Source organism: Chiloscyllium punctatum, chromosome 36 (genome assembly GCF_047496795.1).
Source record: "Chiloscyllium punctatum isolate Juve2018m chromosome 36, sChiPun1.3, whole genome shotgun sequence".
Lineage (NCBI taxonomy): Eukaryota > Metazoa > Chordata > Chondrichthyes > Orectolobiformes > Hemiscylliidae > Chiloscyllium > Chiloscyllium punctatum.
Window position 1 is genome coordinate 22,839,961 of NC_092774.1, and position 25,528 is coordinate 22,865,488.

Here is a 25,528-nt window from a genome sequence, read left to right on the forward strand (position 1 = left end):
AGGTTTGGAATGCATGGCCGCCTAGGTAACAATGGTTGCTATGGGGCTCACAGTGATGACTGAGGGGCCTTTAGATGCTCGGTTGTTTCTGTATTGTTGATGAGGCTTGGCCACATGGACTGCTCTCTGAAGTCAGATTCAAAATAAGTTTTGAAAATTATGAGAAAAATCATACCCAGAAAAGACAGTGAAAAACTGTTCACCATGGGAAAAGCATTGAGAATAAGATTGCAGATTTCAACTCCATTACAAGGAAGAAAATGTGATGTGAGAAAGAAATTTCACACAGTGAGTAAATAGATCTGGAAGACATCGCATGGAGCAGTGGTTGAAGCAGATTCAGTTAAGAGCATTGGAAAATTATTTGATGACAAGCATTGTACCGGTTTCCAAGGAAACGTCAGGAAAATGGCACAACATCAGAAAGCTCATTTAGAGAGCTGCATGGACATAATTGGCTGAATGGCCTGCTTCTGTGATTTAGTAATTCAGTGGTTCATAATTGCTTATCAGGTCTTCGTCAGTTGTGAATATCAAGCTAACATCTGCTATTTTGTATGGTCAGTCAGATCGATGTTTTATAACTGAAGGGATTGGGACTAGGACCCCAGGTATTCACAGTATGTGTCAATGATTTAGATGAGGGAACTAATTGGAATATGTCACAAATTGCAGATGACACGAAGCTGGGTGGAAGGGTGAGCTGTGAGGAGGATACAATGTTATTATGGACAGTCTGAGTGAGTGGGCAAATGTATGTCAGATGCAGTTAGTGTGGATAAACGTGAGGTTATCCACTTTTCTAGCAAAAATAGAAAAGCAAATTATTTGAATAACTGTAACCTGGGAGATAGGAAGGTTCACCAAGAACTAATCCAAGATGGAGGACTGGAAAATTTGTGGCTGTAGGAGCTGCTCCTTTTTTGAGGTATTTTCAGTGTTGGAGGCGATTTCCTTGAATTCCAGGAGCAGCAATTAATGTTTTATATGCTGATGCATTGTTTTGGAACTTTAGAGTAAAAAAATCAAGACAACAGCAATTTCAAAATGGAGAAAGACAGCCAAAGGCAGCAAGCACATGGTCTGTAAAAAAGAGAGAGAGAGAGAAAGAAACATATACTACTAACGGATACAGCAGTGAATCTGCATAGTTACTGCCTTTGCTGTTTGAAATCATGTATCTCTGGACATCTTGGAAAAATTAACAATCAGCAAAATTCACAGCTGATCTTGGAGGAACATGTGTAGGAGAGCTCACAGCACAGGAACAGATTACTGCAGAGTTTTTAACGTGTAACCTTCCCGGAAGTCTGCAGTAGTGAATAGAGTGGGTTCTTTCTTGATGATATGTTTTGAGATTTTAGAAGTTCACCAGCGAGTCCACAACAGGGAATGGCTAATCACCTGCTCCAAGCACAGGAAGGGATTCATCAATTCTGCCAGCCTGCAGACGCACTAGCGGGTCCACACCAGGCACAGCATGCTCACCTGCTCTCAGTGCGGGAAGGGCATCACCCCCCTCCTCCCACCTGTGGAGGCACCAGTGAGTTCAAGTGCCATCACAGGGTGATTGAAGGAACAAGGGCCGAGTGCCATTATCGACTGGACTATCAACCCAGTTCTGGGGACTCCTCAGGACTCCACAGCAGATGACGGAATTGGAATTCAGTCAGAAATCTGGAGTTCAGAATCTAATGATGAAATCATTTTCTGGGGAAAGAAAACCCTCGGATTCACTCATGTTAGAGTCTGTCTGCAACCAAACCTTGAGTCAGATTGGTTCTGTTTCCAAAGTAGGGATTTATCACATGTCACATGGATTGACTGCCTGAAGATTGTGTGCTTTTTGAGCAAAATATAATGTATCTGCAAATAAAATTCTGCAATTGCAATTTCACCCCATAAACTGATGTGTGTGTGCTTGCATGAGAGTGTGTGTGTTTGTGCATAAGAGCATGTGTTTGCATTCGACCATGCTTGGTAATGTGTGTGAGTAATGGGGTACAAGTCTGTGTGAGTGGGGTCACTTGTAGTGTGACATGAAACCAAGGTCCCTGTTGAGGCCATCCTCATGGGTTCCGTACTTGGCTATCAGTTATACAACACACATTGGAGAGGGCAGGGTAGGGCTTGTCTTTCAATTTGCAGAAGGTGGGAGGCTCTGGATACTGTGATCCAGGGCAAACACATCCTGGAGGATATTCGTTCAGAGAGATGGAGCTGGAAGCCAGGCTGCAGACATGTTGAGGGTAAAGTGGGAAAGTTAACCAAGCACTTTATTCTGGGAGACGGTCATTCCCTTCTGGAGAGAGCCTTTTGTTTGCATTAGTGGACAGGGTCAGGAGGGTGTAAGTGCAGGTCTGGCAGGTAAAGGAGATCTGAGCGAGGGCTGCAGGTGGTAGGAGCTAACTGGTTGGGCAGTGGGAGTAAAAACAACATTGGGGAGGGGGAGATGGTGGTAAGGGACAGAACAGTGACAGGGATGGTCTCCGTTCTGTGCAGTTGTCAGCAGGAGCACAGATGGCATTGGTGTCTGTTTGGTACCAGGATTTAGGAACCGATGTGCTCAGGGCTGGAGAAGTGAGAAAGGGAGGTTGCAGTGGCTGTGGTCCAACAATGTCAGGAGGAGAGAGCCTCTGCTGAGGGCACATGAGAAGTTAGAAACTACTAGGACAAAGCAGAACATCAAAGCTCTGGGCGGCACGGTGGCTCAGTGGTTCGTACCACTGACTCACAATGTCAGGGACCTGGGTTCAGTCCCACTCTTGAGCAGCTGTCTGTGTGGACTTTAACACGTCCTCACCCTTCTGTCTGCATGAGTTAACTCTGGGTGCAGTTCAGGGTAGATCGGCCGTGCTAAAGTGTCCACATATGTGCAACTGAGGGTCGGTTAACCATGGGGAACTGCAGGAAGAACGGGTGGGTCTGGATGGGATACTGTTTGGAACGTCAGTCTGAATTTTATGGGCCAAATGGCCTGTCAGGATTATATGATTCTACTGAATTAGCCAAGCATCTATTTAGAAACAATTGCCTCAGGTCTGCTGTGGGTGGAGTGGGTTCCAATTCATGAGACACTGACATCAGTCCTGATGAAGGTGGGATTTGTACTGTCAGTCTCCCAAACTTTTGGTCCTCATCCAATCTCTCTCCTCACACTGTGCACTTACCAATTCTCTGTGCTCAGCCTTCTTCGCTCTCTTCTCCTCATTTTCTGCACCCACCCTCTGTCCCCTGTCATTTTCTCTCTCTTTCTACCCCCACTCCCCTGTCCATTCTCTTTCTCAGGAAAGAGAGACAATCGATAGTGATGACTACCTGGAAGACAGGGGTGCGCAAGCAATGGCTGATCTTCAAAATTAAGAACAGCTAAAATGATAGATTCAGAAACATTGTTAACATCTAAAAGCATATTAATTTATTTTTTAAAAGACTGCAGTCATGTTTCTGAAACTTGTATTGAAATAGACGCATAGAGTCATACAGCACAGAAACAGATCCTTCAGTCCAACTCGCCCATCCCCTCCAGATATCCTAAATTGATCTAGTGACCCATTTGACAGCATTTCGCCCATATCTCTCTCACACCTTCCTATTCAGATACCCATCCTGACCCTGATGCCTTTCAAATGTTGTAATTGTACCAGCCTCCACCACTTCCTCTGGGCAGCTCATTCCATACACACACCACACTCTACATGAAAGTTACCCCTTAGGACCGTTTTCAATCTTTCCCCTCTCACCCTTAACCTATGCCGTCTAGTTTTGGACTTCCTCTATCCTGGGGAAAAGACATACAAAGCCGGACGAAATTCAAAAGGAATAAAATATCGATCCACAGGGAAAAATAAAATTGTGGCTGCAGCTTTTTTTTTCTCCTATTGACATTTGGGCGCTTAAAATCTGTCAGTGACGCCAACACTTCCACAGAGCGTACTGCGCATGCTTCTCGGTGTCAGCGACAACTGCACGTGTACTGCGGTGTCAGCGACAACTGCGCATATACTGCGGTGTCAGCGACAACTGCGCATGTACTGCGGTGTCAGCGACAACTGCGCATGTACTGTGTGTGTCAGCAAAAGCACTGAGCATGCTCGTCGCTGTCCGCGGAAACGGCGCTTGACTTCCTTCTGAAGGACCAATGGTGAGACCCGGAGGACCAGAAGGAGCCTGGTCCTCCTGCCATTCAGAGCCGCCTCTGTCTGAACGCGGAAGTTGGGCTGTGAGTTTCTGAAGCTGCTGTTGTTCCTCTCTCTCTTTGAATGGAGATTGAGCTTCACCCCAGACTGCAACTCTGTCCAACATCTGTGGGTACGGCACTCTCTTTTCTCACCCACTTTTTCATTTATTTTTCGTTCTGGGATTCAGTTGCTGACTTGCACGAACTGAAGGGAAAGGGAGTGAATCCAGGCAGGGGACAGACTTTGGAAAAGTTGATCCAGGTCTGTGTCTCAATTGGCAAACGCATGGCAAATGCAGTACCATAATCTAAAGTTAAAGCCTCTTGCTTTAAAAAAAAAGGCAGAAAGGAGGTGCATGGTTTAAATGATAATATATTGGTATGTGGAGAAAGTGAGGACTGCAGAAGCTGGAGATCAGAGTCAAGTGTGGTGCTTGAAAAGCACAGCAGGTCAGGCAGCATCCGAGGAGCAGGAGAGTCGACGTTTTGAGCACGAGCCCTTCATCAGGAATGATGTGTGGATGTACAAAGGGACCTCAGCATCCTTCTACACCAGTCAATGCCAGTTGTCAGACAGGTGCAGCAAGCAGTCAGCAAGGCAAGTGGTATATTAGCAACTGGAATTGAGTTAAAAAATGTGGATGACTTCCTGTAATTAGGGGGGGTCATTGAAAATATTCAAGGTTGACATCATCTGACTTTTGAAGAACAAAGAAGTGGATGGTTATGGGGAAGGCAAGAAAATGGTTTTGAGACCATTACAGAATCATAAAGCACAGAAATAGACCATTCAGTCCAGCTGGTCCATGCTGTGTTCGCATGCTAAACTAATCCCATCTGCCAGTGTTTGGCCCATATCCCTCTGTCACAAAGCTGGTCCTTCTTCTCAAGGATACCGTGTCCTTGGTCTTTTTCAGAGTTGTGGTAAAGTGGCACTGGGCTCCAAAACGGATGGTTTAGTACAGAAATGAAAAGGGTATTAGTTGGCTTTTTTGTTTATATGTCAACAGATGAGACTTTAGGCCCAAGCTTTTATGTTTTCGAAGTGACCTGCATAATGAAAGACGAGTGATCTGTCGTGAAAGCTGAGGCCTTGTTTGAGTGAGTTCAGCAGTGGACTGTGTGGAGAAAGGTTGTTAAACTCTCTCTCCTTCTGCCCTTCTAACTTCGACCTGTCAGTTTCTGTTTCAGTTTTACTGTATGTTTAAATGGTTTGTTTATTGGGACTGTTGTGTACATTTGGAACAGCATAATTAAGTCTAGTTTAGATAGACTGAGTTCTGTGGGTATTCTATATTCTGTTCTTTGTGTTTCATTCTGTATTCTTGTGAATACATTAATCTGTTTTAAATCCTGGTAGTCAACCTAGCTAACTTTGGGTAATTTTCACTGTGCACTTACTGAAACAAATAGCAAAGTTACGGTCTGCGCTGCCTGCTTCAGAATGTTTTGAGTGGTCTGGCCTAGTCCATAACACGTCCAAAACTTTCCCATTCAAGTCCTTATCCAAATGTCTTTTAAACGTTGTAACTGTACCTGCATCCCCGCTTCCTCTGGACATTCATTCCACATACGAACCATTCTCTATGGGAAAACTAAGGTGTTCCTCCTGTCTTTTTAAAATCTTTCTCCACTCACCTTCAAAATTTGCTCCCTAACCTTGAAACCCCCACTCTAAGGAAAGGACACCCATCATTCACCTCATCTATACCCCTCATGACTTTATAAAGCTTGATAAGATCACCTCTCAACCTCCTTTGCTCCAGTGAAAAAGGTCCCAGCCTATCCACCAAGATGTAGGTATATTCATATCCAGTTCAATGTTGGTGCAGATCTGTTCAATGTTGGTGCAGACTTGAAAGACCAAATGGCCTATTCCTGCTCCCAGTTCTCTCTCACTATGTCCAGGACAGCAAGAGACCATAAGACCTAGGAGCAGAAATTAGGCCATTCAGCCAATCAGGTCTGCTCCACCATTCAATCATGGCTGACAAGTTTCTCAACCCCATTCTCTAGCTTTCTCCCCGCAACCCTCAATATTCTTGATACACAAGAACCTATTTATCTCTGTCTTGAATATACTCAGTGACTTGCCCAACACAGTCTCTGTGGCAATGAATTCCATAGATTTCGCACTCTCTGGCTACAAAGGTTTCCTCTTTATCTGCGTTCTAAAAGGTCTTCCCTTTACTCTAAGGCTGTGCCCTTGGGACCTAGTCTCTCCTATCAATGGAAACATCTTCCCAACATCCACCCTGTCCAGACCAGTCAGTATTCTGTATGTTTCAATTAGATCCCCCAAGCGTGGGCTGTAAATCAGCGTAAACCAGACCCTTCAGGATGAGGTACAGCATGGATTAGATTCAGCAAAGTGAGAATGGAGGGAGAATGTGGGGATGGAGATTTTCAGCGTTTAGGAAATAAGAGAGGAGAGAAAGTTCAATGTAAATTAGAATTGAACGGGTGGGCTGATGGGCCGAGGAGTGGCAGATGACGTTTCATTTAGATAAATGTGAGGTGTTGCATTTTGGAAAGGTACATCAAGGCAGGATTTACACACTTAATGGTAAGGCCGTGGAGAGTGTTCCTGCATCAAGAGACCATGGAGTGCAGATTTGTAGTTCTGTGAAAGTGGAGTCACAGGTAGACACGGTAGTGAAGAAAGCGTTTGGTGGCGCTTGCCTTTATTGAGCAGAGCATTGAGTCAAGGAGTTGGGAGTCATGTTATGGCTGTACATGACATTAGTTAGGCCACTTTTTGGAATACTGCATTCAGTTCTGGTCTCCTATGTAAGAAAGATGTTGTGAAACTTTTTAAAAGTGTTTGGAAATGATTTAAAAGGTTGTTGCCAGAGTTGGGGGGTTTGAGTTATAGGGAGAGGCTGAAAATTCTGCGGCTGTTTTCCCTGGACCGTAGGAGGCTGAGAGATGACCTTATACAGGTTTATAGAGGCACGGATAGGAGTCCAAAATGAGGGAGAGAGGAAAAGAAATTTACATTGCAGTGAATCTGCACAGTTACTGGACATTGCAGTGCATCTGGGAAAGGTTAATGAACAGCAAAATTCACAGCTGACTATGGAGGAACCTGTGTGGGGGAGCTCACAGAACAGGAACAGCGAAGTGTATAGTCTTTAACGTGTAACCCAGCTGTAAGTCTGCAGTCGTGAATGGAGTGGATTCTTTCTTGATTATATGTTTTACTGGCATCTGTCTCTTGATTAAATTTTAAAAACATAAACCACAAGTACTGTGTTCGCCCGGAGCACTTTTTTAGAGCAAAAAGACGGTGCTATTTTCTGGGTCTGTAGATTGTGAAGGAGCAAAGGTGGCCTTTATGAGAGTTATGTGCTCTTCCTGTCAGATGTGGGAGATTATGGAGGGTATCCATGTTACTGGTGATTATGTCTGCAGTAAGTGTGTTTGCTTGCAAATCCAATTGGATCGTGTGGATAAGTTGCAGCGACAGTTTGAGGTAATGAGGAATTTACAAGACCTGGGGGTATGATGGTTTGGCAATGATAGGAAGGGAAAAAAGCCGCAGCTACAGTCAGGGAGATGGGTTAACTCCAGGAAAGGTAGGAGGGGTAGGCAGGTAGTGCAGGAGTATTCTGTGGCTGTCCCCATTTCAAACAAGTCTGCTGTTTTGGAAAATGTAGGGGGTGATGGTCTCTCAGGGAATGTAGCACGAACAGCCAAGTTTCTGGTCTCGAGACATGCTCTCATGCAATGAGGGGTACGTCGGGTTCCAAGCGATCAATTGTGATAATGGGCTCTCTAGTCAGAGGTACAAACTGACGCTTCTGTAGTTAGCAGCGAAAAATCAGAATGGTGTGTCGCCTCCCTGGTGCCAGGATCAAGGATGTCTCCGAGAGGGTGCAGAATGTTCTCAAAAGGGAGAGGGACTAGTTGGAGGTCATTGTACACATTGGAACCAATGACATAGGAAGGGGAAAGGATGCGATTCTAAAGGGAAAGTGTAGAAAGTCAGGCACAAATTAAAAAAAAGAGGTCCTCGAATCTAGGAAAATCTGGATTACTGCCAGTGCTACGAGCTGGTGAGGGTTGGAACAGAGAGGATAGAGCAGATGAATGCATGGCTGAGGAGCTGGTGCATGGGAGAAGAATTCACATTTTTGGATCATTGGAATTTCTTCTGGAGTAGATGTGACCTGTACAAGAAGGATAGATTGCACCTGAATATTGGAAGAGAACTAATATACTGGCAGGAAAATTTGCAAGAGCTGCTCGGGAGGAATTAAACTATCAAGGTGAGTGCGTGGGGAGGTACCCAGGGAAATAGTGAGGAAAGAGATCAATCTGAGACTGGTACAGTTGGGAAAGGGAGTGAGTCAAACAGTCAGGTCAGGAAGGGACAAAGCAGAGAGCAAGGTAGGACTGACATATTAAACTGCATTTACTTCATTGCAAGAGGCCTAACAGGGAAGGCAGTTGAACTCAGGGCATAATTAGGAAGATGGGATATGGTATCATAGCAATTACAGAAACGTGGCTCAGGGATGGGCAGGACTGGCAGCTTAATGTTTCAGGATACAAATGGTACAGGAAGGATAGAAAGGGAGGCAAGAGAGGAGAGGGAGTGGTGTTTTTGATAAGGGATAGTATTCCTGTTGGACTTAAGGAGGATATTCCTAGGAATACATCCAGGAAGGTTATTTGGTTGGAACTGAGAAATAAGGAAGGGATGATCACCTTATTGGGATTGTGTTGTAGACACCCTCATGGTCAGTGGGAAATTGAGAAACAAATTTGTATGGAGATTTGAGTTACCTGTAAGAGTAATAGGATGGTTATTGCTCGGGATTTTAATTTTTCAAACATAGACTGGGATTGCCATAGTGCTACGGGTTTAGATGGAGAGCAATTTGTTAGAAACAAACCTAAGGGGCAAGTTTTCAGGCAGAAGGTGGTGTGTGTACAAAGCTGTTAGAGGAACTGGTGGGTGCTGGTACAATTATGACAGTTAAAAGGCACCTGGATAGGTATATGAATAGGAGGGGTTTAGAGGGTTATTGGCCAAATGCTGGCAAATGGAACTAGATTAATTTTGGATATCTGGTCGACATGGATGAGTTGGACCAAAGGGTATGTTTCTGTGCTGTGTCTCTCTCTGACTCTGGCTTGCCACTAACATTTGCCACATCTCTATGTTCAGTTTCTTTCTGGTGTCGGTGTCAATACCTTGTTGTCTCATTCCGACCCCACCTACCCCCGGATTGACAATGATGACTTTTGTAATCTCTTTTTACAGACACTCTGAAGATGGAAGTTTCAAAATCAACAGCTTATACTTGACTCTCCTGCTCCTTGGATGCTGCCTGACCTGCTGTTTTTCCAACACTACACTTTTCGACTCTGATCTCCAGCGTCTGCAGTCATCATTTTCACATCAATGTCTGACAGTCACTCAATCCATCGGGACAGCAAAGATTTTCAACTTTGATTCTGTGAGATGGAGCGATGCTTTTTGGTTCCTGTTTCATAATGTTTTCAGCATCAGTGGGACTGGATGAGAGACCCTACTGTTGCAGTGCACTGAGTGTGGAGCCAGAAACAGTTATACGGCCTGGAAAGAGGAATTCACACCGGGGAGGGGCTGTACACACGTTTGTGTGCGGCTGAAGCTTCAACCATGGAGAAACCCGAGGAATCCTGCCCCACGGAGAAACCGTGGAAGTGTGACGACTGTGGGAAATGCTTCAGTTTCCCGTCTGGAGACTGATCGGCGCAGTCACACCGGGGAGAGGCCGTACCCCTGCACAGAGTGTGGGAAGGGCTTTACCCGCTCCTCCAACCTGATGGCCCACTTGCAGGTCCACACAGCGGAGAGTCCATTCTCCTGTCCCGAGTGTGAGAAGAGCTTTGCCCAGGCCTCTACCCTCATGGCCCATCAGCAGGTCCCCACTGGGGTGAGATCCTTCCCCTGCTCTGAGTGCGGGAAGGCCTTCAGCAAATCCTCCAACCTGCTGGCCCACCGGTGGGTCCACACCGTGGAGAGGCCCTTCAGCTATTCTGAGTGTGGGAAGGCCTTTGGTAATTCCTCTGCCCTGCTGAGGCACCGGCGTGTCCACACCGGGGAGAGGCCGTTCCCCTGCCCTGAGTGTGGGAAGGGCTTTAAACGCTCCTCTGACTTGCTGGACCACCAGCGGGTCCACACCGGGGAGAGGCCGTTCAGCTGTCCTGAGTGCAGGAAGGGATTTACCCAGGCCTCCAACCTGCTGAGGCACCAGCGGGTCCACACCGGGGAGAGGCCGTTTGCCTGCCCCAAGTGCAGTCAGAGGTTCACGTCGTCCAGTAACTTGCAGAGACACCAGAGGGGGCACCAGCAGATTCCGCCGGCGACACTGATGTGGGTCACCCCCAGGACTGAACCTCCTGCCTGTTCTGACAGTGGGTGCAGTGGGAGTGTCAGTCTTTGTTTTCTGCTAGATAGCTCCCCCACACCCCTCCCATCTTCCCCCAACCCCAGGTTAGCTCACGGGCGGCACAGTAGATCAGTGATTAGTGCCACTGTGTCACATCGCCAGGGACCGGGGTTCGATTCCACCCTCAGGGTGACTGTCTTTGTGGAGTTTGCACATTCTCCCCCCATGTTTGCAAGGGTTTCCTCTGAGTGCTCCCACAATCCAAACATGAGCAAGTGAATTAGCCATGCTAAATTGTCCCAGAGTGTTCAGGGATGTGTAGGTGCAGTGTATTGTTTAGGGGGTAATGTAGACTAATGGGGTAGGGGAATAGGTCTGGGTGGGTTACTCTTCAGAGGGTCGGTGTGGACTTGTTGGGTTGAAGGGCCTGTTTCCCTGTAGGATTCTGTGAGCTTTGCTTGCAGTGCTGCTCACTGAGCCCGGGACTGCACGTTCCCACTGAAGTGATCCGCACAAACCTCAGATGGCATCCAAACCAATGTACCAAACTAAAGGGGTAGCCATGGGCACCCACATGGGACCCAGCTATGCCTGCCTTTTTGTTGGGTACGTGGAACATTCCATTTTCCTCAGCTACACCTGTTCCTCCGGTACATCGATGACCATATTGGTGCCACTTCACGGTCTCACAAGGAGTTTGAACAGTTTGTCATCCTTATCGACACCTTTCACCCCGACCTCAAATTCACCTGGACCATCTCCCTTTCCAGGACCTCTCCATCTCTGGCAACCGACTAACCGTGGACATCTACTACAAGCCCACAGACTCCCAGAGCTACCTAGATTATGCCTCCTCCCACCCCATCTCCTGTAAAAACGCAATCCCTTATTCCAAATTCCTCTGCCGCATCTGTTCCCAGGATGACCAATTCCACTGTAGAAAATCCCAGAGGGCCTCCTCCTTCGCAATTTCTCTTCCCACGTGGTCGTCAATGCTCTCCAGCACTTCTCCTCCACATCCTGCAACACCGCCCTTGAACCCCACCCCTCCCAACCGAACAAGGACAGAACCCACCCCCAAACCGTCCTCACCTTCCACCCCACCAACCTCCGGATACATCACATCAGCCTCTGCTCCCTACAAACGGACCCCACCACCAAGTATATTTTTTTCTCCCCACCCCTACCAGCATTCCAGAGAGGCCATTTCCTCTGCGACTCCCTCGTCAGGTCCATGCGCCCACAACCAGCCCACACCCGACTCCCGGCCCCTTCCCTGCCACCACAGGAAGTGTAAAACCTGTGTCCATACCACTCCTCTCACCTCCATCCAAGGCCCCAAAGGATCCTTCCACATCTGACAGAAATTTACCTCGACCTCCACCAGTGTCATCCACTGTATCCATTGCATCCAATGTGGTCTTCTCTACGTCGGAGAGACAGGACGCCAACTTGTGGATTGTTTCAGAGAACCACTACTCCTCCTCCTCCTCTTCTTCCTCCTCCTCCTCCTCCTCCTCCTCCTCCTCCTCCTCCTCCTCCTCTTCTTCCTCCTCCTCCTCTTCCCCCCCCGGAGACTTATCAACCTTCAGACCTAACAGTCTCTCCAACACCAAATCCTGGCAAATATAAATTCCCATAAGTTCAGGTCCACTCTGTTTCCGAGAACCACTCTGGGACACCCACAAACCCCACCGCCCTGTGACTGAACACTTCAACTCCCCCTCCCATTCCATCAAGATCATTGAGGTCCTGGGCTGTCTCCATCCCAAACCCTTACCACCTGACACCTGGAGGAAGAACACCTCTTATTCCACCTTGGGACCCTGCAACCACATGGGATCAATGTGGAATTCAAAAGTTTCCTCATGTATCCTCCTCCTCCTCCTCTTCCCCCCCCCCCACCTTATCACAGCCCCAAGCCTCCACTCGCCCTCCTGACCTGTCCATCACCTTTCCCATCTATCCGCCCCACCCTCCTCTCCGACCAATCATCTTCATCTGCTTATCACATTCTCAGCTACCTTCTCCCCAACACCACCGCCCCCCCCCCCCCCCATTCCATTCATCTCTCAGCCCTCCAGGCCCACAAGCCTCATTTCTTTCATGCCCGAAACGTCAATTCTCCTGATCCTTGGATGCTGCCTGACCTGCTGTGCTTTTCCAGCACCACACTCTCGACTCTGTCCACCTATGTTGTCAGAGATATAGGACCTGCTCCAAACTGCTCCACAGTCCAGTTGATGGGACAGGAAACTGCTTCCTTGCTCAAGACAAGTCTCCCGAAGAGAACTTGCTGGCTAACTGATGTACTGAACTTCACAGTGCACCACTGCTCTCAGTTATCTGGAAGGTGTTCACACATGTGCCTAAGGTGGTGCTCGAGACCTTTAATATCTCTTTGGGATTGATCCCCATTCACTTGAGGCTGTGTCGTCATACAGCCTGGAAACAGACCGTTCAGTAAATGATCCCCAACTAAACTAGTCCCACCTGCCTGCTCCTAGACCTTATTCGATAGTCATAGTCATAGAGATGCACAGGACGGAAACAAACCATTTAATCCAACTCATCCATGCTGACCAGATATCCTAATATAATCCTACCGAAGGATGCAGGATTAAGGGTTCTCTTTGGCAAGAGACCTTAACAAGCTGTAGTAATGGACGCAAAGTATGCGATCATATTTCATCTCATATTTTAGAGACATGGTAACTAGATTTAGCCTGTCTACAATAATATATATAAAGAGGAGGGAATCATAACACAGGTAATGGAAAAATGAATAAGGAATGGAAGGGGTGGGGGAATTGCAGCTAAAATACAGTGAAATGGGGGGATTTCATTCAAACCTAATTTAGAGGTATGTATGAAAATATAGAGACTGCAGTACTGAACATGACAGTAAAATGTCCCTTTCAGAAAGTAGCATGTGCAAGAAATCAGACAGAGATACATAAAATCCCTACAGTGCAGAAAGAGGCCATTTGTCCCATTGAGCCTGCACTGACACACCAAAGAGCATCCCACCCAGGATCATCCCGTTCTCCTGCATTTAGTATGACTAATCCACATAACTTACACATCACAGAGCAATTTCGCATGGTCAATCCACCTAACCTGCACATCTTTGGACTGTGGAAGGAAACCCATGCAGACAGGGAGAACATGCAAACTCCATACAGACACTCACCTGAGGCTGGAATTGAACCTGGGTCCCTAGTGCTGTGAGGTAGCAATGCCAAGCACTGTGCCACCCCAATATGATATAAAATTTAAACAAATGCTCTCAGCTGCAAATTTGTCCATGTGAAGAACTTACTGCAAACGATTTGAAGCAAGCTTCATATGAATTGGTGTTTTGGGAGAGATCCAGAACATATTTCATTAATGATTGAAAATCTTCGACCTTTGGAATGGTCTGCGAGAGAGAGTGTTGGAGTCAGATTCAATTATGGCATTCAAAAGATCGTTGGATCATTAAACTGAAAAGCAAAGTAATCAGTGTTCGGTGAAGAGTAGCACTGGATACTGTGGTGATTATAATTAGGTCAGTCAGGTGAGTTCCCTTATTGGGGATGTTCACCTGCTCTTCTTAACATTTCACTTCAATAACCTTTCGGTTCCCAATATCTGTCAGGCGCTTTCTCTGTTCAAGTGTCTACCCGAGTGACTCAGTGTCAAGTTTTGTTTATGAATTGTTCCTCTGATATCTCATGAGAGGGGCTATGATATTAACAGTGGTATCTAAATAGTTGTGGGTCACAATGTGCTCAAGTGAGAAAGAATAAACTGACCGTTCTTAAATATTCATTTTTAAACCATGGAAATAAAATTAATGTTTGGAAAATATACAACTTGTCATGTATGAAGAAGATCAGAAATAGGAATGGGAATAGGTAATTGACTGTTGAGATGCTCTGTCTTTCATCACCATCCATGGCTGATCATTTATCTGAATTCTCTTTCCTGCACGTTTTGTTTTCCATGTCTTTACCTGATGAAGAGGCTACGCTCCAAGCGCATGTGATTTCAAATAGACGTGTTGGACTATAGTTGTGTGACTTATGACTGAAAAAAAATTGAGTATGTTATTACACACACTGGAGCAGTGGGATTTAAACCTGAGCCTCAGGGCTCTATGGGAGACTACAGCTGCATCACAAAAAAAACCTCTGTAGTAAATAGGTCCTCTTCTGTTGAATGAGAGGAAACACCTTCCTCCTCAACATGAGACATGACCACTGTACCCCCACAGCCCATTACAGTAAATTGAGCCCATCTCCTGTTGAATGAATGAGTGAGAACACCTTCCTCCTGAACCCCTCGAGCCCATTGTAGTAAAGGGGCGGGTACAGTGAAGGGCCTGCGAACCTCTCCACCAATCCCAAAGGCTGCGGTCGGTGCGGACGAATCGGAGAGCGACATTCCGGGTTGTGGCTTCCTTTTTAAATGCAAAGCCGGCCGCCATTGGTCAGGTGGAGTAAGGTGCGCTCTGATTGGAGGGAGCGCGGATGACGCGCGTCACTGAAGGAGGAGACGGAAAGAAGAAGAAAAACAAAGATGGCGGCGCGAGGCTGCGGTTTTCTCATCGACTCAGCGGGCGGTTTCTGACGGAGGGAGGGGGGCAGACAGACATCGTTTACCTCAGAAAATACCTTTAAAATACATTTCAAATTAAAGCCGGAACTTTTCAAACAAAAGTTGTGAAGAAAAGGAGACAGTCCCCGGTGGGGTTTATTGTTTATTTTTGTATAATTTCCGGGGCCCGGGAAGGGGGAGGTGACCGTTACCGGGTGAACGAGAAAACAAATTAAAAATGTCGGCGGTGGAGGAGAGAGAGCCGGCGCCCGCGGCTTCTTCGGCGGCGGCCGGAGCCCAGGAGCTCAACAACCCCCCCGGAGCTGGAGGAAGGTCCGAGCTCCAAGAAGCGGGGGGTCCGGCTGGAGGCTGGATTTGCTCAAGGCTTGTATCTATTAACTTATTTAAATGGTACCTACTGTATGGGGCTATGGTTTACATTAAAACCGGAGGATCATGTCAGAGTGTTTGTTTATATTGAGCAGTTGTAGTTGGTAAAATACACTCCCTGGAGGAACACCTTCTATGATGCTGCATTTCTTACCTTCTGCCCTTCCCCCATTTGTTATCTCACATCTTGAATTTTACATTTTATTTGATCAAATTTAATTTCATATTAATGAGACTTGGTATTCATTGTGTATTATTAATTGATCTGTTGGATTGTTGTAAAACAAAATTAATGGTGTAATTTCATTTATGATGTCTGAGTTTGACATTGAATGTGCAGGTGTGAATACCAGTAAGTTGTAAAAATAAATCAAGAGCTTGTCCTTTTTTAACAAAAAGAGGAGCTTAATGATATTATTCGCATTGTCTCCTTTGAGCATGATGATTCAAGTCTGACCAACAAACCATTTCATGCAGCCAATTAAAGTCTAATTAAAGTCTAAGAAAGTAATTCTGGCAGGCTAAGATTTATACAACCCAAAATACGATTGATTATCTTGTGTATTCTTACCTTTAAGCCGTATCGGAAGGCATTGCGTGGCAGTTTGAGACTGAAACATGGCTGGAAAGAATGTAGATTGATGAGGAAAATCAAATGGCAGAGTCTGTGGCCACAATCTCTCAGTCTGGCTTGATTGCATGAGTGGTGGTTCTTCAAAAGCACCTTCCAAGCCATGACCTCAATTACCAAGAACAGACAAGTGTGAACACAGGATTCCGACTCCAAGATATATCGCATTGTTTCTTTGTTATTGACCAAAATGCTGGAACTCACTCCTGAACATTGTTGCAATCCACATCATATTTGTGAAGCAATTTAAGAGGCAGGTCAGTTTGGGAAGAGTTGTTGGCACAGCCAATGATATTCACATCTCATGAAATAGTAAGCAAAGAGTCCTGGGTGATTGATGAGGAAAGTCAAAGTGGCAGAGTCTCTGGCCACAATCTATCAGTCTGGCTTGATTGCATGAGTGGTTGTTCTTCAAAACCACCTTCCAAGCCATGACCTCAACCACCAAGAACAAACAAGTGTGAACACAGCATTCCGACTGCGGAATATACCGCATTACTTCTGTTATTGACCAAAATGCTAGAACACACTCCTAAACATTGTGGTAGTCCACGTCATGTTTGTGAAGCAATTTAAGAGGCAGCTCAACACCACATTTTCAAGGACAATTTGGGAAGAGTTGTTGGCACAGTCAATGATATTCACATCTCATGAAATAATCAAAGAGCCCAGGGTGTTGGAGGCTGTATGTTAGCATGGATAGAGGATTGGCTAACTACCACAGTTGTGATAAGAGGCATGTTCAGGATGGCAACTTGTTACTAGTGGTGTACCACCGGGATCAGCACTGGGGCCAACATTATTTACAATATATATATGAATTACTTGGATAAGTAAAGTGAATGTACTATTGCTAAGTTTGCAGAAGAGACAGTTGATGTGAAAGCAGGTGGCGAGGATGACATTAGATATCTGGAGAGGGATATCGACAGGTTAAGCAAATGAGTGAAAGCTTGGCAGATGGGAAAATGAGGTAAAGCAGTTTGTCAGGAGGTGAAGAACTGAATATTAAATGGAGAAAAGTTTAGAACAGAGGGATTTGGAATCACGTCCACGAATCTCTTCAACCAATTTCAGTGAGTAATAGGGAGGCAAATGGGAGGTTGGCCTTTTCAATAGAGTATAAATGTAGGAAGGTTATAGTGAACCTATGTAAGGCATTAGTCAGGCCCCAACTGAATACTGTGAACAGTTTAGGGCCCTTTACCTGAGGAAGGATATATTGGTATTGGAGGCACTCCAGAGAAAGTTGACCATGATGATATCAGGGATGGCAAGAATGTCTTATGAGGGGAACTGAATAGGTTGAGCCTGTGCTTATTAGAAGTTAGAAGAATTAGAGGTAACCTTATTGTCACGTACAAGATTCTGAGGAGACTTGACAGGCTAGATGTGGAAAAGTGGGTGAGTCTGGGACCAGAGGAAGTAACCTCCATATAAGAGATTGCATGTTTAGGACAGATAGGAATTTTTCCTGAGGGCAGTAAATCTGTGGAACTTGACAGTACAGAGGGCTGTTGAGCCTGGGTTGTTATTTGCATTCAAGGCTGAGAGAGTTGTTTTTTTTTAATCAGTAAGTGAATTGAGGATTATGAGACAATGGCAGGAAAGTGGAGTAAATGTTGACCAGAATAATCATGATCTGAATAAATGGCAGAGTCAACTTAATGGGCTGAATTAAATAGTAAATAGTAATGAGGAAAAGGATACAACTGGCAATTACAGACCAGTCAGTGTTGGGAAGCCTAGAGATTATAGGGAGTTGGTGGCATTTGGTGCTTTGGTGATCTTATCAATTGTCATAAGTACCTATCTTGTTCACGAATAACCTTTTTTTAAGGAAGGAAATCTTCAGTCCTTTCCCAGTTTGGTGAATGTGTCACTCTTGATCCAAAGTCATGTGGTTGACTCTTAACTGCCCTCTGAATTGGCACTTGTTTTTTTTTGGGAGACAAAGTGTCACGTACCATGAATGAATAAAGAAAAATATTCAGGACAAGATTGTCAATGTCACTGTCAGTGAAGGGAAGATTGTGATCTAGTGATACTGGTTAAGTCGCCCAGAGATCTATCTTCTGAGAACAAAAATTAAAATCCCATCATGGATGCTAGTGGACTTTATTTTCAATGAATACAAAGATCTGGAAGTGAGAGTTTGTCTCAGTATTGGCAACCAGAAACCATTATTGGCTAAGACAATGAATTACAGATGTTGGAGATCAGCAACAAAAGGTACAATTGCTGGGGAATCGCAGCAGGTCTGGCAGCATCTGTGGAAAGAAAACAGTTAATGTTTTGAATCCAGCCTAATTTTGAAGGGTCACCGGACTCAAAACAGTAACAGTGTCATCTCCTCATAGATGCTGCCAGAACTGTTGCTTTTGTCCAATCATTACAGAGTGTTGTGAAAGTGTTCTTTAAGGGATGGAAATCTACCATTCACAACCCTACGCACGCGTGTGCACACGCTCACATCATGTGACTCCAGACCTCCTACTATGTGGTTGAAACTCAACTGCCTTCTAGCATGTAGCCAATTGCTCGGTCCAACGGCCATGAGGGATGGTGAGCAAATGTTGGACGTGCTAGCAACAATCCCATCCCTCAAAATATTTTCATATATATTATAAAGCATAGGTTAATGAAGGATAGCCAAAACAAACTGCTATGGGAAAGTCATGCCCAACTAACTTGATTTGCTTGTAGTTATAACTATTGTTTTAAAATCCTCTTCAGAGAGGACATTGGTTCCATCATTGTTGCAATACTGCATGCAATTCTGTGCTTTCTGCTCCAGGAAGGGTGTTGTGAAACTTGAAAGGGTTCAGAAAACATTTACAAGGATGCTGCCAGGGTTGGAGGGTTTGAGCTACAGGAAGAGGCTGAATAGACTGGGGCTATTTTTCCTGGAGCTTTGGAGGCTGAGGGGTGACTTTAAAGACATTTATAAAATCATGAGGGGCATGGGTAGGGTAAATAGGCAAGGTCTTTTCCCTTGGGGTGGGGGAGTCCAAAATTAGAGGGCATAGGTTTAAGATTAATGGCAAATGGAGTTTAATATAGATAAGTGTGAGGTCTTACGTTTTGCATAGTCAAATCAAGGTAGGAATTTCATGGTGAATGGCAGGACCTTAAGGAGTGTAGTGGAACAGAGGGATCTTGGAGTACAGGTTCACAGTTCTCTGAAAATGGAGTCACAGGTAGAAATTTTTGGCACACTGGCCTTTATCAGTCATGGCATTCAGTATAAAATACCAAATTAGAGTCAGATAAGCACACATACCAACAAGCACCAAATCTGTTTCATATGCAGTATTTCAAACCAAGAGATGGAGGGGTGCAGGTTCATAGCTCCTAGAAAGTGGAGTCATGGGTAGACAGGGCGGTGAAGAAGACTTTCGGCATGCTTGCTTTCATCAGTCAGAGCACTGAGTACAGGAGTTGGGATGAATTATTGCAGTTGTCACAGATTTCACACAACAACACAAGACGTGACCCTGCCCTCCCCTGACTGACTGTCCCTTTGCACATCAGGGGGAAGGCACCCCTTTAACTGTGATGATCAGAAAACATGCCATCCTTCAAAAAAAGGGCTGTGTTCACAAATATTTGGACAGAGGAAGGAAGTTGCAGTCTGGGTAAAGATCAATCTTCATTCAGAGAGAGAGGAAGAGCAGCAGCAGCTTCAGAAGTTCATGGTCCAACTTCTGAAAAGACCTTGTCTGATTTGCAGTTGTTTCTGGGCTTGTAATATCGTACTGCAGCATATTGTAGATCTTCTGTAAGAGTGTCAATACTGCACTACAGAGGTCCATTCAGCAACTTGAGTCCATGTGAACTCTTCGTGGAGGTATGCAGTCTGCCCCATAACCGTGTTGGTTTACAGTTACATATAGATCTACACAAAGATCTTTGGGACTGAGAGGAAAGAATGTTCCACAGTAACTAGAGTTACGTTCAGATTTTCTATCATGGACTGACTGTGATGACCTTTGCAATCACTTCACAGGAATATTACAAGAGAAGAATTTGGCGGCAGAAATCTCAGACCAAACATCGCATCAACGTCTGACAGTCACTTGATTCACGAGGACGTGGATATTGATGGCCTTGAAAACAAAGGGGAGAAGGTCTGTCTGCTTAGTTAGGTTTTAAACGTCAGTGTGACTGGAAACCCAGAGTCTCACATACCCACACACCAGAGTAGTGACTGGAACAAGCTTTCCAGACTGAATGAGAGTGTTCCAATGATCAGCGGGTTCACCAGTAACAGCACACACATGCTGTAAGCGTGAGCGAGTTTTCAAGTGATTGTTAAGGTCTGAGACAGATGAGGGCACCTGCCCCATGGAGAAACCGTGGAAATATGGGGAATGTGGGAATGGTTTCCTTTCGCCATCTGCGCTGGAGATTCATCGGCGTTTGCACACCAGGCAGCGGCTGTTCACCTGCACTCAGTGCAGAAAAGGCTTCACTCAGTTACACCACCTCCTGGCCCACCAGTGTGTCCATACCAGCAAGAACCCGTTCATCTGCCCTGTGTGTGGGCAGGGCTTCACTCAGTCACACCACCTGCTGCCGCACCAGCGGATCCACAGCGGGAAGAAACCGTTTTCCTGCTCCGTGTACAGGAAGGGCTCCACCCAGTCGTATCACCTGCTGCTCAGCTTCCGCGTCCACACTGGGGAGAAGCTGTTCACCTGTCCCATGTGGAGCAATGACTTGTGCGATTCCTCCACCCTGCACAAACACCAGCGCATCCACACCAAGGAGCGGCCGTTCACCTGTCCAGTGTGTGGGAAAGGCTTCACCCAGTCGTGCAACTTGGGGAGACACCAGCAACTTCGCAAGTGAGATGGCGCAGGGATTCGGGTTGGATTCTGCTGTTACCATTGCTGAGAGTCACATCTTGAACCCTGTTTAGTGGGTGAAGTGGGAGGGGTAAGGGTTTCCTTTATGCTGACTGGCCGCGCTCTCACCCACTTTACTTCCAGTGGGGCCTGACACTCTCTGAGCCAGGGATTGCACCTTCCCTACGGAAACAGTCCACAGAAGCGGCTGAAGTGCAGGTAGATTTTAATAGATACATTTGTCTCTGTCCCATTGAGTCTCCAGCACAGTCCATCCAATTGGCCTCTCAGTGTTAATGCTCCACCTGAGCCTCCACCCACCCCTTCATCAGCATACAGGTATCCCCTGCTTTTTGAAAGTTCATTTTACCCCCTACACCCTCCCCGCCCAAGCGTGTGCCAATTCTTAATCCTAACGTAGACCTTCTATTTATTGCCGATGCGTGGTTTCTGTCCCTGTATTCACCTCCCATTCATGTGTCTATCCAGATATACCTTAATTGTTGCTAAGGTGCCTCTTTCCACTACATCCACTAGCCCTGCATTCCAGGCATCCACCATCCAACTGTGTGAAAAATCTTTCCTTTCAATTCTCCCCTGGACTGTCCCCCTCTCACCTTGAACCTGTGCCCTCTTGTAGTTGACTTTTCCACCCTGGGGGGAAAGCCTCTGAGTATCTAACAGACTATCTGGCCCAACACCAAACATCCAAAGAATAATCCACACAGACCCATTTCACTACCCTTATTACTTGACATTTACCCCTGACTAATGTACCGAACTTTCACATTCCTGAACACTGTGGGGCAATTTAAGCATGGACAATCCAACTTAACCTGCCAATTCCTGGGCAGTGGGTAATTTAGCATAGCCACTCCACCCTAACCTACACATTTGGATTGTGAGAGGAAACCGGAGGAAAGCCATATCGACGCAGGGAGAATGTGCAAACTTCACCCAGACACTCGCCTGAGACTGAAATCGAACCAGTTTCCCTGGTGCTCTGAGGCATCAGTGCTAATGATTGAGCCACCATGCCGCCCCCGTCCAGCCAATCTGTGTGTCTCATCATTTTGTTGAGGTCATCCTTCCGCCTCCATCTTTACAGTGAAAATAATCCAGGTTTATCCCATTTCTTCTCATAATGAGACCTCCAGACCAGGCATGTCCTAGTGAACCTTCTCTATACCCTCTCCCCAGAGCATCCATGTCCTTCCGGTCGTGTGGCGACCAGAACTGCATGTAATATTCTGAATGTGACTGGAATAAATAGCTATAACATAACTCGCCAACTCTTACACGCAAGGCAAACGTGCTGTGTGCCTTCTTGATCACGTTACCAGCCTGTGTTGCCACTTTTGGAGATCTATATGGTCAGATCCCTCTGTATGCCAGTGCTTCTATGTGGTCTGAAATTTATCGTACAATTCTTGAATTTCCTATGTATCTGTATCCGGATTCACCTTAATTGTATTCCCCTCTTTATCTCTTTTCCCCCATCCTCACCCCTCCACACATCAGCATACAGGAGTATAGGAGCAGAAATTATGCCATTCAGCCTGCTCCACCATTCAATCATGGCTGACAAGTTTCTCAACCCCATTCTCCCCGTAACCTTTGATCCTCTTGATACTCAAGAACCTAGTTATCCAATCTTAAATATATTCAATGATCTGGCCTCCTCGGCCTTCTGGGGCAGTGAATTCCATAGATACACCGCTCTCTGTCTGAAGTTCTCCTTATCTCTGTTCTAAAAGGTCTTCCCTTTACCTGAAGGCTGAGGAAGAGGAGGCAGAGAGGAGCGTGGTGTGCACCTGGAAACTCCAGAACTTCCCCAACTTCACGAGTCAACAATAACTCTTTCTGGAGCAAGGAAACGAAAGGGCTGATGAGAAACTGTGACACCACAGGAAGTGAAATTAGGCCATTCAGCCCATTGAGTCTGCTCCACCATTCACTCACTCTTGAGTATCAAGGGGCTCAAAGGTTACAGGGAGAATGGGGTTAAGAAACATATCAGCCATGATTGAATGGCAGAGCAGATTCAACACGATAAATGGCTTGTTAACCATCCCTGGGAAGAAGGAGGCAACACAGTAAGTTGTTTCTTGGGACAGGTAAGATAATGTTGTTAATAATGGTGTGACAAAAGGACAATTAATTCTGCCTGTAGAAGGAAAGCCCTGACATAGACGGGTTAAATGCAGGGCAGGCTGTTTCAAACAGACACCGAACCTTCAAGGATAAGAAGGTAAACTACAGACCTGAGGTCTCCAGCAATGTGAGGTGATGTTAGAGTCTTAAAAAAAGTCACTCCACAGATTTGAAATTGAGGAACCGCCACCAAAATTCAACTCCAGTATGATACAGCAGCAGCAGTACTTAGAAGAATAATACTGCATCAAACCCCTGGACATTTCCAGAGATGGGCACTGTCGGTGGAAACCCAGTTAAATTCAGCCATCAACTGGGTGATAGCCAAGGTCGGGAGGTGAAGCTGAATGAACTTGAGAGGTTTTATTTGTGGTTGCTACGTGCAATAAAGTGCAAATCATTGTTTCAGCAGTTGATTCTCTGTGCGGTTTCTGAGTCAGGAGCCAAATTAAGGTGATTCATCCACAACCACACCATGAGGCTAGGATTAATATTGACTCCATTGCATTCAAGAGAATGTCTTCAATACTGTTATAAAGCGAAGGCTGATCCCTCCCACCCACCAACCGTTTTAAGATCACTTAAGAGACACAGCATTGCTTTAGAAATGAGCGATCCTTGACACATACACAGCCAAAATCATCACTGCCATTATTATCAAATTAGAATTTAAGCTGGATAGGCTGGGATGTTTTTCTACTGGAGCAGAGGAAGTTGAGGCAATATTTTCAAACCATGAGGGGTAGAGTTGGCTTAATGGTAACGGTCTCTTCCCTAGGGGGAGGATTTCAAGAGCAAGGACGTGTTTTTATGGCGAGAGGAGAAAGGTGGAAGAAAAGATGTGGGGCAAAATATTTACAAAGTGTAGTTCGCCTGGGGAAACAGCTGCCAGTGGAAGTGGTTGGAGCAGGTACATGAACAACATTGAAAAAAAAACAAAAAATACATGGATAGGAAAACTTTAGAAGGATATGGGCCAAGTGCAGGGAAATGGGGTTAGTGTTGACAAACATTTTGGTCAGCATGGACCGGTTTGGGCTGAAGGGCCTGTCTCTGTGCTATAGTACTCGATGACTGGTGTCTCTTTGTCACTCTGACAGTGTTGAGTTTCCACATGAACCAGGAAAAAGTGAGGACCGAAAATGCTGGAGATCAGAGTTGAGAGTGTGATGCAGGAAAAGCACAGCAGGTCAGGCAGCACCCGAGGAGCAGGAGGATCGATGTTTCAGTCATAAGGTCACCCAGATGAATATCTCACTAAATCATGCTGAATAAAATCTGATCTCATTCGTCAACTCTGAAGTGGAGGTGCTGGGGGTGGACAGGTCAGAAGTCACACAACACCAGGTCACAATCCCAATAGATTGATTTGAACTCATGAGCTTTCGAAGCACTGTTCCTTCATCAGGTGAAGTGATGAAGGAGCAGCACTGATGAAGGAGCAATGTTCCCAAAGCTTGGGATTTCAAATAAACCTGTTGGACTGTAACCTGGGGTTGTGTGACTTCTGACTTCTTCAACTGCGATTCATTGTTGAACTTGATGGGATACTTTATCCAACTCGGTGTAGTTAAATCATATTGCTTGGAGGGGTTCATTTGAAACCTTCCCGGAGGTGAATTCAACAAGATTGAACAATTCAAAGTTACTCAATTCTAAACTTACATCAAGACCGGTAGTCATAGAGAGGTACAGCACGGAAACAGATCCTTCAGTCCAACTCGTCTACGCTGACCAGATATTCTAAATTAATCTAGTCCCATTTGCCAGCACTTGGCCCAAATCCCTCTAACTCTTTCGATTCATGTCCCCAACCAAATGTCTTTTAAATTCTGTAATTCTACCAGCCTCCTCCACTTCCTCTGGCAGCTTATTCCATACGCACACCACACTCTGCATGAAAAGTTTTCCCTTTAGGTCCCTTTTAAATCTTTCCCCTCTCACTCTAAACCTATGCCCTCTCGTTCTAACAACCTCCTGATAAATCATTTCTGATGGAGATGTCAATGTTTCGGGTAGAACCCTTCTTCAGTCCTGAGGGATAATACCTGAAATGCTGACTTCTCCACCTCCTGGTGCTGCCTGCCTTGCTGTGCCCAGCCTCCTGTTTGTCTATTTTAGATTCCAGCATCTGAAGTTTGTTTATTTTGTCTCTAACAAATGGTGGAGCAGATTCGATGGGTCAAAATAGCCTAACTTCTGCTCCAATGGTCTTGTGGTCTTTGGATTGTGCGGGTCCTGGGATCAATGAGCAGCAGCGCCCACTGGAAGCAATGTTCACAGAATTATAGAATCCCTGCAGTGTGGAAACAGGCCCTTCTGCCCAACAAGTTCACAGTGATCCTTTGAAGAGTAA

At 45.7% G+C, this 25,528-nt stretch overlaps 2 protein-coding genes across 3 annotated transcripts in view; both read left to right on the forward strand.

Moving 5' to 3' along the window:
• LOC140460037 (uncharacterized) overlaps positions 1-12,599 on the forward strand; it is a 38,096-nt gene extending 25,497 nt beyond the window's left edge. Inside the window, exon 3 of the mRNA XM_072554444.1 lies at positions 10,228-12,599. Within this exon, the coding sequence (XP_072410545.1) occupies positions 10,228-10,845 (618 nt within the window). The 3' untranslated portion in view covers positions 10,846-12,599. The remainder of the gene's footprint in view (positions 1-10,227) is intronic.
• A 2,930-nt stretch (positions 12,600-15,529) lies between these two features.
• LOC140460258 (uncharacterized) lies at positions 15,530-23,583 on the forward strand. Of its 2 annotated transcripts, none has more exons than XR_011953928.1 (2): positions 15,530-21,237; positions 22,776-23,583. XR_011953928.1 is itself a non-coding variant. In XM_072554710.1 (2 exons), exons 1-2 carry the CDS (start codon positions 20,516-20,518, stop codon positions 22,873-22,875), a joined length of 603 nt encoding a protein of 200 aa, XP_072410811.1. In that variant the 5' UTR covers positions 19,263-20,515; the 3' UTR covers positions 22,876-23,583. The 2 variants fall into 2 exon arrangements, 1 of the variants encoding a protein (XP_072410811.1); XM_072554710.1 differs by having other exon boundaries at positions 19,263-21,018.
• The last annotated feature ends 1,945 nt before the right edge of the window (positions 23,584-25,528 follow it).

What these genes read in the sequence shown, in the direction of transcription:
- LOC140460258 (XM_072554710.1), top strand. Translation starts at nt 20,516, where the DNA reads ATGGAGAAACCGTGGAAATATGGGGAATGTGGGAATGGTTTCCTTTCG. An exon ending in AGACACCAGCAACTTCGCAA is followed by an intron (nt 21,019 to 22,775) that starts GTGAGATGGCGC and finishes CTGTTCTAAAAG; the next exon opens with GTCTTCCCTTTACCTGAAGG.